Here is a 14,141-nt window from a genome sequence, read left to right as displayed (position 1 = left end):
CACCCGCCATTCTCAGGCTCACATTCCAAGTTCAGCAACACAGTCTCATCTGGGTCGGTTTGAGATGAGGGCGATTCCCTTATTGGGAGGATGTGCCTCCCTTCTGAATGCAGCAGTGTGACCTGTGTTCCTGACAGCTCCATTTGACTATGCCCATGCGTTTGTAGCCCTGTGGAGTCTGCATTCTTATGACCTGCCCTTATGCCAACGGCTCGAGCAGTCAGCTTGTTCTGTCATAACATTTTTTTTGCGCCAGCCTTCTGTTCAGCAGCTGATCCTTGACTTCTTGCGGGTTTCTTGATTGAGGCTCCAGAAACCTCCTTGCCACCAATAGAGTTGTCCTGGTCTGTCTTGAATTTAACTGTTGTGGCAGTCATCCTCTTCTACAGTGCGCATGGGGTCATGCAGTCTATTTAGGACTGCAATGAGGTCTCGCGGGTTTATGCATATCAGGATCTCCTGTCTGCCTTTCTTCTTGGGAATCACCATGGAGGACACTCATTCAGTCGACTCTGAAACTGGAGAGATTACGCCCAAGTCCTGCATTCAGGCAACCTCAGCCTTGACCTTGCCTTCATTGCCACTGGTAGGTGGTGCACTGGACGAACTACAGGACTTGCCTTCAGGTTGAGCTGCATAGAATATGGCAGCCTCCCTAGTTCATCTGTGAAAAGCTCACTGTATTTGGAAATAAATTCTCTGTGACAGGTCTTCTTTGGAGGGGCTTATCTGGTTGACTCTGCTGAACGAAACGTATCCCATGTCCATACATAGGCTCAGGCCTAGCAGAGGCAATGAGGTTCTCATTGGACCACGAAGAATGTTAATACATGTGACTATCCCTGTACATAGCACTGTAGCTGCAGCCTGTCATGGGTTTGGATTCTGTTGCCTCTGTATGCTACCAGACCCATTGACCTGATGCATAATTTAACCTGTTCTGCTTTTTTCAGCTAGTTGAATGTCTTTAGTGACATGACTGCACTTTGCTTTTGTGTTGACCTTCATCTCTGTCATCTTTGTTTCCTCTGATCTGGGTTTCCGGCTATCCGTGGGGTCAGCCCATCAACATAGTACTCATCATCGGGTTGTCTTCCCCACTGTTCTGGCTCCAACTGGTCGATTGTCCTGGGTCTGGTCCGTGTTGGGTTGCTGTCTGGATTACAGCATCTGCTGAAATGGTTCCACTCTTTGCAGGTTCTACACTGCTGGCTGAACACTAGGCATATTTCTCTCCTCAGCATGTGATCGTCTCTGCAGTTACTGCACCCTGTGCTGTGGGGTGGCCCGGCTGGCTCTTCTTTCTGTCCTCCAGCCACTGTCTGTTCGCCGGTCATGCCCGGATCGCGTCGATGCTCGTGGCCTGTTGTTATTGAGAGGCCAGCTTCTTGCTGTTTTCCTCAGTAGTTTAGTATGCCAGACAGGTAGAGATGGCATTTGCTAGCGTTAGCTCACTGTCATGCAAAAGTACTTTCCATGTACTGTCATCACAAATACCACAAACAATCCTATCTTCAATTAATTCCTCAGAGCAATCCAAAATTATGGGTCTTCATTCTGATTTTCAAATCGCTAACATATGAGTGGATTGACTCTCCAGGCTTTTGGTCTCTAGTATTAAACTTGTGCCTTTCCATCATCGTGTTTCTCTGTGGATTACACACTCGACTCAGCCGGGCTGGTAACGATTCCCCTTTGTGCACTTAGTCTGCATACATGAATGACATCTCCTTTTCAATGGCTTCCAGGCCTGCCAAGTTTAACAAAATGTACACTCTGCTGCGGGCAGGCTTTTTGCTGTGCGCACCGCAATAAATATGTCGTACTCTTGGTCAAAAATATGCCAGTTCTCTGCTACCTTTCCTTCAAACCTGAGTGGGTCAGGCCATTTAAATCCGTCTGCCATTATGGCGACTGTTGTAAACATGATTTAGGTAACTCACTGCGACTGATTGGAAGGCCTCAAGCTTGGGATGCTCTCGATCCTATTTCTGACACCATGTTTGTTATCGCATGCTGAATAACCAGATGAGTCTGCAGGTGAGGTGAACCAAACTACTGTACACAATCAAAGAGAGAGAGAGAGACCCCCTAGCATGGTGTCTGCAACCTGCGAGTAATCAATTCAATTAATGCGCCATCATGGGAGCTCACGCATACACAGTGCGCTGTTGCGAGTTTGATGGCTGCAATGTGATAGCAGCGGCTATCTACAGTCCCCTTAATTCAAAAAGGTCATAGGGAGAATCCTGAGAATTATACACCAATGGGTCTTATGACAGTTCTATGCGAACTATTGGAGATTATTCTTAAGGACAGGATTTATGAGCTTTTTGAGTACAATCTTCTCTGGGATAGTCATGAGGGGAACTTCTTACCTCATGAGCCTAATTGAGTTTTATAAGGTACATGAAGATAGTGTGGTATATGTGGTGTGTATGGATTTTAGTCAGGCATTTGACAAGATCCACCGTGAGAGACTCGTTCAGAAAGTCATGAGGAATGGGATCAATGGCTGTGTGGATTCAGAATTAGCTTGTTGATAGAAAGTAATCTGCCTGGGGGGGGGGGGGTCAGTGATTAGTGGAGTTCCACAGGAATTTGTTCTGGTACCCCTGCTCTTTGTAATTTTTATAAATAACCGAGATGAAGATGTAGCAGGATGGGTCAGTAAGTTTGCAGATGATTGGAAGATTGGAGGAGTTGTGGACAGTGTTCAAGGTTGTCATAGATTACTACAGGATATAGACAGGATGTAGAGATGAGCAGAAAAATGACAGATGGAGTCCAATCTGCATAAGTGTCAGGAACTGCATTTTGGAACGTCAAACTTGAAGGTAGAGTACATAGTTAATGGTAGGATAGTTAACCGTGTGAAAGAACAGAGGGATCTTGGGATCCAAAATCATAGATCTCTCAAGGTTGCTGGGCAGATTGATAGGACAGTTAAGAAGACCTATGATATGCTGGGCTTCATTAGTCAGGGGATTGAGTTCAGGAGTCAAGAAGTGATTTTGTAGCTTTATACATCTCTGATGAGATCACACTTAGGATATTTATGTTCAATTGTGGTCACCAAATTATAGGTTGGTTGTGTAAGTTATGGAGAGGGTGCAGAGCAGATTTACCAGGATGGTGTCTGGATTGGAAAATATGTCTTTAGAGTGAAGAAGGCTGAAAGGTGACTTAAGTGAGATCTACAAGATTGTGAGAAGCATTGATAAGCTTGTAAGCCAGCACCTTTGATCCCCAAGGCAGGAGTGAAAAAACACCAGAGGACATCTGTACAAAGTGAAGGGGGAAGGTTTAGAGGAGACATCAGGGGTATTTTTTACTCAAGAGTTGTGGGTGCCTGGAATGCATTGTCAGGGATGTTGATGGAGGCTGGAATAATAGGGATAAGAGACTCTTAGTCACATGAATGAAAGGAAAATAGAGTATTATGAGGTAGGGAGGATTTCAGTTTTATTTTTTGGTATATAATGGTCAGCCCATCATCGTGGAGTATAAGGCCTGTATTGTGCTGTCATGTTCTATGTGCTCACTGCAACACACCTGCAAAAAGTCTCTTGCTGGAAGGAAGCTAACCTCTGGCTAAAATGGGAAAACATTCACCTCCACTCCAAAACCAAAGTTACCCTAACATTTTTATTTGAGGCACTTTTACACATATTCAAATTAAGAGCCAATTTCCAAGTTGAAACCATACGAGAGATTGAGCCTCAGATTCACGTGTCCTCAACCAACCTATCCTTTCTGTTTAGGTACACCCTCTAGTGCTTAAGTATAATTTACATGCAGGGAACAAAGAATGTTCCACAATAAAAATGTTACAAGGGAAAATGTTGCTCTCAGAGCAGCTCTGTTGATTCTTGATCCCGATTGGTGTGGGAAAACAATATAATTCAATTGAAAAACAACTCATCCTTCCCACTACATGAAAATAATTAATTAGTTCAGAATTTTGTACTACTGTAAAACTTTGATAATCCACCTGTTTGGACATCTCAATGGTTCAGCATCAGGCTATGTTTGCCACACTGCTTCCTACTCACCGGATTGGTTTCCACATCTGCTGTCACACAGCTGGGGCCTGGTTCATGAGCTCACTTCTGACATACCAGGTTCCTACGCTGTCATCTGACTCACTGGGCCCTTAATTTCTGTGCTCTCTTAGAACTCACCTGATTCATTTCCCATACATTTTGCATCCTATTATGTAAACAATTTCAAATAATTATTGCTTTTCTAAAACTTAATCATTGATCATGCATCCTTACAGCATAAAACAAGGCCATTCATTTCAGTATCCTTTTATCATTCCTTTGGAACAACACTTTCCCCTTCTTTCCTTATTGCCATGCAATCCCCTCTTCATCATAAATTCATTCAGTTTCCTTTTGAAAGTTCTGTTCAGCTTGATTCCACAAACATTTCAGGTAGTGGCATTGCCAACAATCATACATTCAAACTTTTAAGATCATTGAATATGTAAATATGAAGCAGAATATTCCATGAGGAATGGATTTTACTAACATTCTGATATTCAAATAAATATAAGAATTATTCCATTTTATTCATTTTAGTGGGTACAAAAACACAATTGATTACACAGTACAATATTTTGTTTTGACTATACATTGTAGATTGAGGTGTAAACTAACATTCCCTTTCAAGTTAGACATATGGCAGTTTGAGTAATGCAGTAGTTGTGAATGGAATGGAAACATCAAACAAGAAGACAATGTATTTTCTTCATTACAAAATTATTTTTATACGTTAATGCGGTATTATCTCTCTATATTGCAACAGAATCTTCCCTAAATGATTAAAAAAAGATTTTTATTTCCACTATTGATTTTTTTTCTCATTAACATACTTTCATTAAAAAGCAAGCATTTGTTTTGTTCCTTTAAAAAAAAATCCATTTTCTAAAGAAAAAATAACATTTGCAGTAAAATTTTCACAAATTTTACGTATTTATTATTTCCCTCAATGGTTCATGGTTTAATTTTCAGGATTAAGTGGTTCATTCCCCTTTACTCTATGGATATTCTGAAATTTAGACACAGGCTAATATGTTCATTAATTGCTATTTCATAATGTGTCTCAAGACAAAAGCCAAGTGTGATTTCTTCTAGCAATGGGTCCTTCACATCTGGATTTCTACTGGTAATGATTTATTTCCTTATTAGCATGTATTTCTTCACATTTTTAGTTTCCTTGTTCTGCAACCTTGATGGAATTTTCCTGATGTCAGATCAGAGTTGGGCTGTTTTAACCATAGCTCATGCACACTTTTTCCTGATAGTAATCTTTTTCAAGCAAGTTCTCTCCCACCCTGCTTTCTGCCTTCACTTTAAGTGAGAATCCTTGCAATGTTGACACACCCTGTGCTGCTTTCGCGTTAGTCACAGAGGCTGCTGTCTATATAATTTTTAAGGCACTCAAATAGTATTTGGTTTTTATGGTAGATCTGATGCTACTATAGCCAATCCTGGGTTCTGTCTAACGGTAGGAACAGTGTGCACAGCCTTTGAGCAGTCTGGAGTCAATACACGGCCATTTTCTCCAACGCTTCCAGTTATGGATAATCTGGCTTTGTTTCTCATAGCTTCGGAAAATGTCAGCTGAATTTAAAAGAAAAATACTATTACTGAATGATCTTATTCTGGTGAAAGCAAAAACAAAACACAATAAACATCAAAATGTCATTCTTAGCTAGAAAATAAGCAGGTGATCAATGTAAATCCTTTTAAGTATTTCTTTTATGACAGTAGCTCAATATGGAAGCAAGCAATACCACTAGACATCATACCACAACACTTCATTACAAATGCACCACCCACTTTATTAGGCCCTAAATCCTACCCCTAAATTTTAACACTTTCGGTTCCATATACGTTGTAACCTTCTCTATATGTTGCTAAATTCTGGGTATTCTGCGAGGAAGTTGGATTAAAATTCTGTGTACTCTTTGCCACCTTCATTCTCTTCGCCTCTGCCCTGGACTTGTAACAGAATTCTACCAAAGCCACCAGCATTGCCAAACCAAGGCCTCCAACTAGAATATAGAAGACTCCAGCTACGTTGCTAAGGCTCAAAGCACTCGTCTTGTCCTAAGAAAAGAAAAGGCAAATTAATCAGTTTTCCGTACAGTGTTGTTGTAACAAGGACAGAACAATACAGAACTAATACTACCATGTATACTTAAAGTAATTAATTCCTTGAACACACTTGCATTAATTAAAGTATTTAAGTTATTTTACATTCTCAACTATAGAGCAAAGAATGTAATCTGATATAATCATGTCCTAAATGAAGATAGACATTGTAATATAGACATTCTTTTAGATCTTTGTATGAAACTTTGTCCTTTGAAATTTCACTTGACTAAGAGTGTGTGGGTGATGAATGAAGACTGAATAAGAATATATTACAATGCAATAAATGTGACTCTGAATACAGGTATGTTAAATGACATATTTTTGTTATTTTGTAACTATTATGCCAGAAATCGAGAGATAGACAAAAGAAGCTGGTTAAACCAAGTGGGGAAAAGAATTGGGAAATCCACTTTCATTTTGTTCTCTGGAAGCTCATTCAGTGTATTTACGTTCTGCAGGAAGTAGCCATTTTAACCTCTGCAATTTTTCTTTGCAAAATTTTTACCTCTACTCTTGTGGCTCGATTGCTGGCTACTTTTAAAATTTTCATGATTTTTCAACCAATTATTTCCATCAGATTACCATCAAAGGTTTTATGAAACATTGGCATGATCTATTGGCCTGAATTGATTTGACTGGATCTGCCACTTGTAGGTATCTTGCATCTGTGGCATCTTGCCTTCAATCAGAGACAAATTGACTGATGGTAAGCTGTGAAATTTCATCACTGATCTCCACATGGAGTGCAGTGACAACATCTGATTATTAGTGAAATTCCATCACTGATCTCCACATGGAGTGCAGTGACAACGTCTGATTATTAGTGAAATTCCATCACTGATCTCCGCATGGAGGGCAGTGATAACGTCTGATTATTAGTGAAATTCCATCACTGATCTCCGCATGGAGGGCAGTGATAACGTCTGATTATGCTTAGGAATTGATATGATGCATTATGGTAGAATTGGAATCCCAATCTTTTCAATGGGAATTCAGAACTTAGCGTTTAATAGGAAAAAAGGTAAAGCCAATTACTAATTAATTGCTTTATTTATATGTTTTGATGATTTATTAGTAATCTTGAATGTTTTAGTACATTTTATTGTTCAATAATTAAAATTTAGTCAAAGTAATTTTAATAATTTTAAATGTCTCAATACATTAGACATCCTTGACAATAGTGACATTTGGTGTGGGTCTGTCTCCAGGTTTGCCTTTCTACTGTCAGGGTATTCAGGAACAGGCTCTCAGCAGTACAGCAGCTGAGGCCTAGTCACTGCTGAGGCTTTATTGTACATCAACACCTGGGATCAGTCCAGGATGATTACACTGACATACCTTCACCATGTTGGTATGACCATGGGATGCAGATGGACAGGTAGACTGGGGAAGAAGTGGGGGGTGGGGTCTTGGCTGGATTATGCTCAAATTTGATGTGAAATGCTATAGGAAGGAGAGCTATTTGTGAGATTTTTCTTTATGCAAAATAACTGCAAGATTTGCCTCTTTAGTAAAAGCTAAAACAACTATATGTGATTAATATGTAAAATTTGCAATATGCCACAAGTATCCTATCATTTCTGAGATATACAATGCACTTAATAAATAGCCTTTCTGTTCTCATGAACAGTCAAAAGAGGGCCTACAATTGTATGTTTAACATGATTTATTCAACTTAAAGTTAACTGATTGTTACAAGTCAAAGTCATAACTGTAAAATTCTTTACTCCTAAATAATGTCATGCTATATGTCATCTATTTATTGCTTGTTAAATATTAGCAAATTAATTCTGATGGACAAGAATAATTAGTAATGACCAGTGATAATTCTGCAATATTGTATCTCCCCAATTATCCATGGCAGTATATTTGATTTTTAGTCCTAAACTGGAACGTTTTAATTTTCTGTGAATTGAAGCCTTTTCGTTAAGTTAATTATATACAAGTATTGCAACCTACTTCTCTTGTATATTACAATATAGTGTATTTATCTACCATAAGACATAATTATTTCTACATTTTTACTCCTAAACTGTTCTGAGAAGACAACAGTAGGTCCCAAACTGCAGCGACTGACCTTACTTCCAGAGTCCTTGGCTCCACATTCACCTTTATCGTACCACCATTTGTTTTTCAGCTTGTCTAAGATGCCTTGCTCACTGAGTTTCAAAACTGCAAGGTTTACGGGAACTCTTCACGTGGAAAATAACATAAATAACATTATATATGTTATTTTATGTTATTCAATTAAAGCCACACAGAAATTAATTACAAAGTGATAAAGCAAAGCCCCAGCGGGTGTATTCTGCATAGGCCCACGATCAGACGCAGATGTTCAACTGGGACCTGCTATATCACTTTAAATAACAGGCACATACTGCTAGGAAAATATTTAAATAAAAGCAAGAGCAAATACTGTGAAACCAGAAATATTGGCTGGAAGGCTTAATTGACTGTTTTCTGACTTAAAATATATTGTTTAAATAACAATGTATTATTAAATGTAAACGTGGAACGATAGAACACTACAGCACAGAAACGGGCCCTTCGGTCCATTTAGTCCACGACGAACCACTATTCTGTCATGTGTGTATCATTTACAGAATTACATTGTGTAGGATAGAAGAAGCAAATATTTATGATTTTACAGTACTTGCATTAACTTGCTATTTTGTTAAAAGGATTAAAATTCTTAGGAGCTTGAATAGCTGCTGTTGTGTGATGTTCCATTTACTATTGAGCATGAGTGATACTCTAGCAGACGTACCTATTACTAGTGAACTGTTACCCACTTGTGGTGACATTGAGGCTAACCTTGGAGTCACCTCCCCCGCTGCCACACTCTCCTTTGTCGTACCACCATTTGTTTTTCAATTTGTCCAAGAGTCCTTGTTCATTCAGTTTTAAAACTGCGAGGTTAACAGCATTTCTTGAAACGATAAAACATACTTGTAAGAAAGTGTACAGCTGTTAAAAATTGAGATCGATGAGGACAAATAGTCATCTCTTCTATTTCATTCTATACCTTCATTTTCATTTGAACCTTTGATTCAGCAAACTTCCTTTGACAAGCTGTGCTTTACAAACTGTTCAACATAATTAGACACTCTAATTAGGTCCTCTTGCTACCATTTCATTTTGGGTCATTTTAACTTCTTGTACCACACATCAGGCCATTTTGAATTTGTCACTTATTAAACACTCTGTCATTTTCTTTTCAATTGATGTAAATTGAAGGAAATTTCAACAGAATCTGTAATAGGTAGCCAATCCAAAATCATTCTCCATCTCCAAAAGTTAAAATTACCCCAACATATCTACTGAGGTTATTTAGGAGTTACCAAAATGTACACAGTAAATGCTCCTACTACACAATAGAAACAAAAATTAGGAATCATAGAATGAAAAGTTTGAGTCATAAAGTGATCACAATTTAGTCTTTCAAGTTCATAGAATCACAGATATTCTAGTGTATATGAAAGGCATTAGACCCAATCGATACCTAATTTCCATATTCCTGTTCTTTATTGTTTAATAATATTTTTCTTTGGTGTCACTTAATTTCTTCTTTAAAAGGATGTGTTTAATTCAGCTTCAACAACTGTTTAAGTGCTGCAACTAATAATCTAGTAATATTTTGCTGCGAAAATGTTGCCTAACATTTATCTCTAATTCCAAGTCTGTAATTCTATATCTTTGCATTGTTAGAAGTCAACGGGTTGAACGTGGTGCAAGGATTATTGTGGGAAATGAGGACTATCTTAGATCGTGGATTGGCATGTGGAATAATGACATTGTGGTCATTAGTGAAAATTGGTTGCAGGAGGGGCAGGACCGGCAGCTCAATGTTCCAGGCTTTCATTGCTTTAGATGTGATAGAATTGGGGGGGGGGGGGGGGGGTGATGAAAGGGGGAGCAGTGGCATTGCTTGTCAGGTAAAATATAACAGCTGTGCTCAGCCAGGACAGACCAGAGGGCTCATCTACTGAGACTATATGGGAGTAGCTGAGGAACTGGAAATGTATGACCACGCTCATGGGACTGTATTACAGACTGTCCAATAGTCAGCGAGAATTGAAGGAGCAATTCTGTGGAAAGATAGCAGACCGCTGCAGGAAACATGAAGTTGTGATAGTAGGAGATTTTAGCTTTCCACATATTCTCTAAAAGGGCTGGATGACTTGGAGTTTGACAAATGTGTTCAGGAAAGTTTTCTAAATCAATATATAGCGGTATCAACTAGAGAGAGTGCAATACTGGATCTCTGATTGGGTAATGAGACATGACCGGTGACAGAGTATGTGTAGTGGAATATTTTGGGCCATTAGTTTCAAGTTAATTATGAAGAAGGATTGGTCTGGGCCTCAGGTGAAGATTCTAAATTGGAGAAAGGCCAATTTTGAGGAAATGAGAAAGGATTTAGAATGTGTGGATTGTGATAAATTTTTTTTGGGCAAAAATGTGCGAGGTAAGTGGAGGACCTTCAAAGGTGAAATTTTGAGAATATGGAGTTGCTGTCAGGATCAAAGGCAAGGTTAGCAGGCATAGAGAACCTTGGTTTTCAAGGGATAATGGAGATCTAGTTCAGGAGAAGAGAGAGGGGTATAACAGGTATAGGAAACATGGAGCAAATGAGATACTTGAAGAGAATTTTAAAAATGCAAGAAAAGCCTTAAGAAAGAAATTAGGAAGGAAAAAAAATTCTATGGGGTTGCTTTTGCAGACAAACATAAGGGTTTCTACAGGTATATTAAAAGCAAAAGCTTAGTAAAGGACAAAAATGGACCCTTGAACATCAGAGTGATCGGCTTTGTGTGGAGCCAAAAGAGATAGGAGAGATCTTACATTTTTTTTCAACAATATTCACGCAGAAAACAGGCGCAGAGTCGTGGGAAGTAAGGAAAACAAGCAGTAAGGTCATGGAACCTTCTCTATACAGATTAAAGAGGAGGAAGGGCTTGCTGTCTTAAAGCAAGTAAGGGTGCATAAATCCCCAGGGCCTGACAAGATATTCCCTTGGACCTTGAGGGAGGCTAGTGTAGAAATTGCAGGGGTTCTGGCAGAAATATTTAAAATGTCTTTAGCCACGGGTGTGGTGCCAGAGGATTGGAGGATAGCTCATGTTGTTCCATTATTTGAAAAAAGGCTCCCAAAGTAACCCAAAAAATTATAGACCAGTGAGCCTGATCTCAGTAGTAGGTAAATTATTGGAAGGTGTTCTAAGAGATCAGACAGACAATTATATAGATAGCCAGAGACTGATTAGGGATATTCAACGTGGCTTTGTGCGTGGTAGGTCATGTTTAACCAATCTTCTAGGGTTTTTTGAGGAGGTTAACAGGAAAGTTGACAAAGGAAAGGTGTGAATGTTGTTTACATGGACTTTAATAAGGCTTTTGCCAAGGTCTCTCATGGGAGGTTAGTCAGGAAGGTTCAGAAACTAGGTATTCATGGCAAAATAGTGAAATGGATTTGACAATGGCTGGATGTGAGAAGCCAGAGAGTAGTGGTGGATGATTGCTTCTCAGACTGGAGGCCTGTGACAAGTGGTGTGCCTCAGGGATTGGTACTGGGACCATTGTTGTTTGTTATGTATACCAATCGTCTGGATGATAATATGGTGAATTAGATCTGCGAGTTTGCTGATGAGACTAAGATTGGAGATGTTGTGGACAGCGAAGAAAATTTTCAAAACTTGCAGCGGGATCTGGACCAGCTTGTAAAATGGGCTGAAAAATGGCATGTGGAATTTAATGCAGACAAATGTGAGATGCTGCATTTTAGAAGGACAAACCAAGAAAGGACATACATGGTAAATGGAAGGCCACTGAGGAGTGCGGTAGAACAGAGGGATCTGGGAATAGAGATTTATAATTCCCTTCATAAATCAGGAGTTTGGATGTTATATTAAAGTTGTATAAGACATTGATGAGGCCAAATTTGGAGTATTGTGTGCAGTTCTGGTCACCTAACTACAGGAAAGATATCAATAAGATAGAAAGAGTACAGAGAAGATTTACTAGAATGTTGCATGGACTTCAGGAACTGAGTTACAGAGAAATGTAAACTTTATTCATTGTAGAAGAGGAGAGGAGATTTGATAGAGGCATTTAAAATTATGAAGGGGATAGAGTAAATGTAGATAAGCTTTTTTCACTGAGGGTAGGTGAGATACAAATCAGAGGAGGAGGGTTAAGTGTGACAGGGGAAAAATTTAGGGGGAACATGAGGGGACACTTTTTCACATTGAGAGTGGTGGGAGTGTGGAACGAATTTACAGCTGGAGTGATAAATGTGGGCTCAATTTTAACATATAAGAAGAATCTGGACAGGTACGTGGATGGGTCATATGTGGAGGGTTATGGGCTGGGTGCAGGTCAGTGGGACTAGGAAAAAAATAGTTCAGCACAGACTAGAGGAGCCGAACTGGCCTGTTTCTGTGTTGTAATTGTTCTATGGTTCTAATATTCTGTGCTTGGATTGACATGACTTCCTAACTCCAAGAATTAAAGTACTCTATAAACAAGTAGCATCACAATGGGTGCAATTAAAACTTTTCAAGATTCCTGTCTTGATAGCAAAGTCTATAATAACCATACTTAAGGAATATGGAGGATAATATCTCTGGAGTATTGTCTTCTGAAGCAATAATGTATCTGCAGTGGATAGCTCTGGTATAAAATGTTTATGCTTTAATAATTCAGTTTGATTAATGACCTCTTCAGCAAATCAATAGCTAGCAATATCCTTCGATAATTGCACTTCATTTTATTGTATAATCCTTTTCGAAAATAAAGGAATTGTATAAATATCTTTAACTACAATCATAGCCATCAAATATGCTAGACAGGTTGCTATTCCAAACCTACACTGCAGTCTGCAAAGGCCTATGGCACAAGCCAAAGAATAAAAACTTGTCTTGGTGAATGAGAGTTATGTTGTCCTAAAGATACAAACTTTAATAGATTTGGTTAGTCCAATACAAAATATTACTTCAACATTTTTGAATTCTTGGATACTACGACATGCTTTTGAAAATAATTCTGAAAGGTACTGAAACTTTGTTAGAGAAAAAGATTTTGCTTTTATGCTGTAATCAGGATCGATCTGACAACATTTAAGACATATGTACAGGTAAATAGTTCAGAAAGATTACGAGAGGCATAGACCAAATGCAGGCAATTGATTAAGGCTCAGGTGGGCAACTTGGTCCACAGATGAGTTGGGTTGAAGGGCCTGATTCCATACACTATAACTTTGTCTCTATCTAAAGAATCATTTTTCATCAAGGAATGCCCCTTTATCATTCTTAATTTTGAGTTTCCTTTGAAATTATGCAAACTTCTGCATTTTCAAAAATTGACATACCATATGATTTGAAACTATATGGAAATAACAAACTATTTTATGTCAAGTACCTGTATTTCTTAAGGGAACTGGATATTTTCTATCAGAGACCATACCAGGTAATGTACAGAATATTTTTCTGGATCCCACAGGCCAATCGAAGGGTAGTGTGTATGATATGCCAATTATTTTCATATGTTCCTGATAATAGACATATTTTCATCAAACTAGTTCTCAAGTACAAAAAAAAAACTGGGGAGAGAATCCTCTTCCAGTGGGCAAAGAGGAAAAAAAAATCTAGCCGAGGGAAAAATTTACCTCATTTAGTTCAAATATAAACAAATAGGGAATATTGAAGTATGCATTCTTCCAGTGCTTAACCATCAACCCAAAAAGAGTTTCAATTAAGGGTCAGTCCTAGAAATGTTTTTGCATATGAACATAAATGGAAGATATATCCAATTCCCATGTGAATTATCAAATGGTCATTCCACCTCTACAATAAAGACATTGGTAGAATGTCAATCTAAATAGCCAAACAACATGCCATAAATATACTGTTTATGCGGAGATACCAGAGCGTTATTCACGAGAGAAACATAATAAGCTGTGGACGCTGTGATTGTA

General features: G+C 38.6%; 1 protein-coding gene across 3 annotated transcripts in view; it reads right to left on the bottom strand.

The window, feature by feature from the left end:
* Positions 1 to 4,996: 4,996 nt before the first annotated feature.
* The window catches only part of LOC138739354 (glutamate receptor 4), a 247,136-nt gene continuing 237,991 nt past the window's right edge, over positions 4,997 to 14,141 (bottom strand). The window contains exons 14-16 of one of the 3 annotated variants that reach the window (XM_069891218.1): positions 8,982 to 9,096; positions 5,904 to 6,119; positions 4,997 to 5,630 (exon numbers count right to left, since the gene is read on the bottom strand). In XM_069891218.1, the coding sequence (XP_069747319.1) occupies positions 5,466 to 5,630; positions 5,904 to 6,119; positions 8,982 to 9,096 (496 nt within the window). In that variant the 3' untranslated portion in view covers positions 4,997 to 5,465. Of the gene's footprint in view, positions 5,631 to 5,903; positions 6,120 to 8,244; positions 8,360 to 8,981; positions 9,097 to 14,141 lie in introns of all 3 variants that reach the window. The other 2 variants (XM_069891219.1, XM_069891220.1) reach the window with 2 other exon arrangements.

This window comes from Narcine bancroftii, chromosome 7, assembly GCF_036971445.1.
Source record: "Narcine bancroftii isolate sNarBan1 chromosome 7, sNarBan1.hap1, whole genome shotgun sequence".
In the NCBI taxonomy this organism is placed as follows: domain Eukaryota; kingdom Metazoa; phylum Chordata; class Chondrichthyes; order Torpediniformes; family Narcinidae; genus Narcine; species Narcine bancroftii.
Note: the sequence above shows the minus strand (reverse complement) of the source record. Positions and strands in the feature narration are given on the sequence as shown.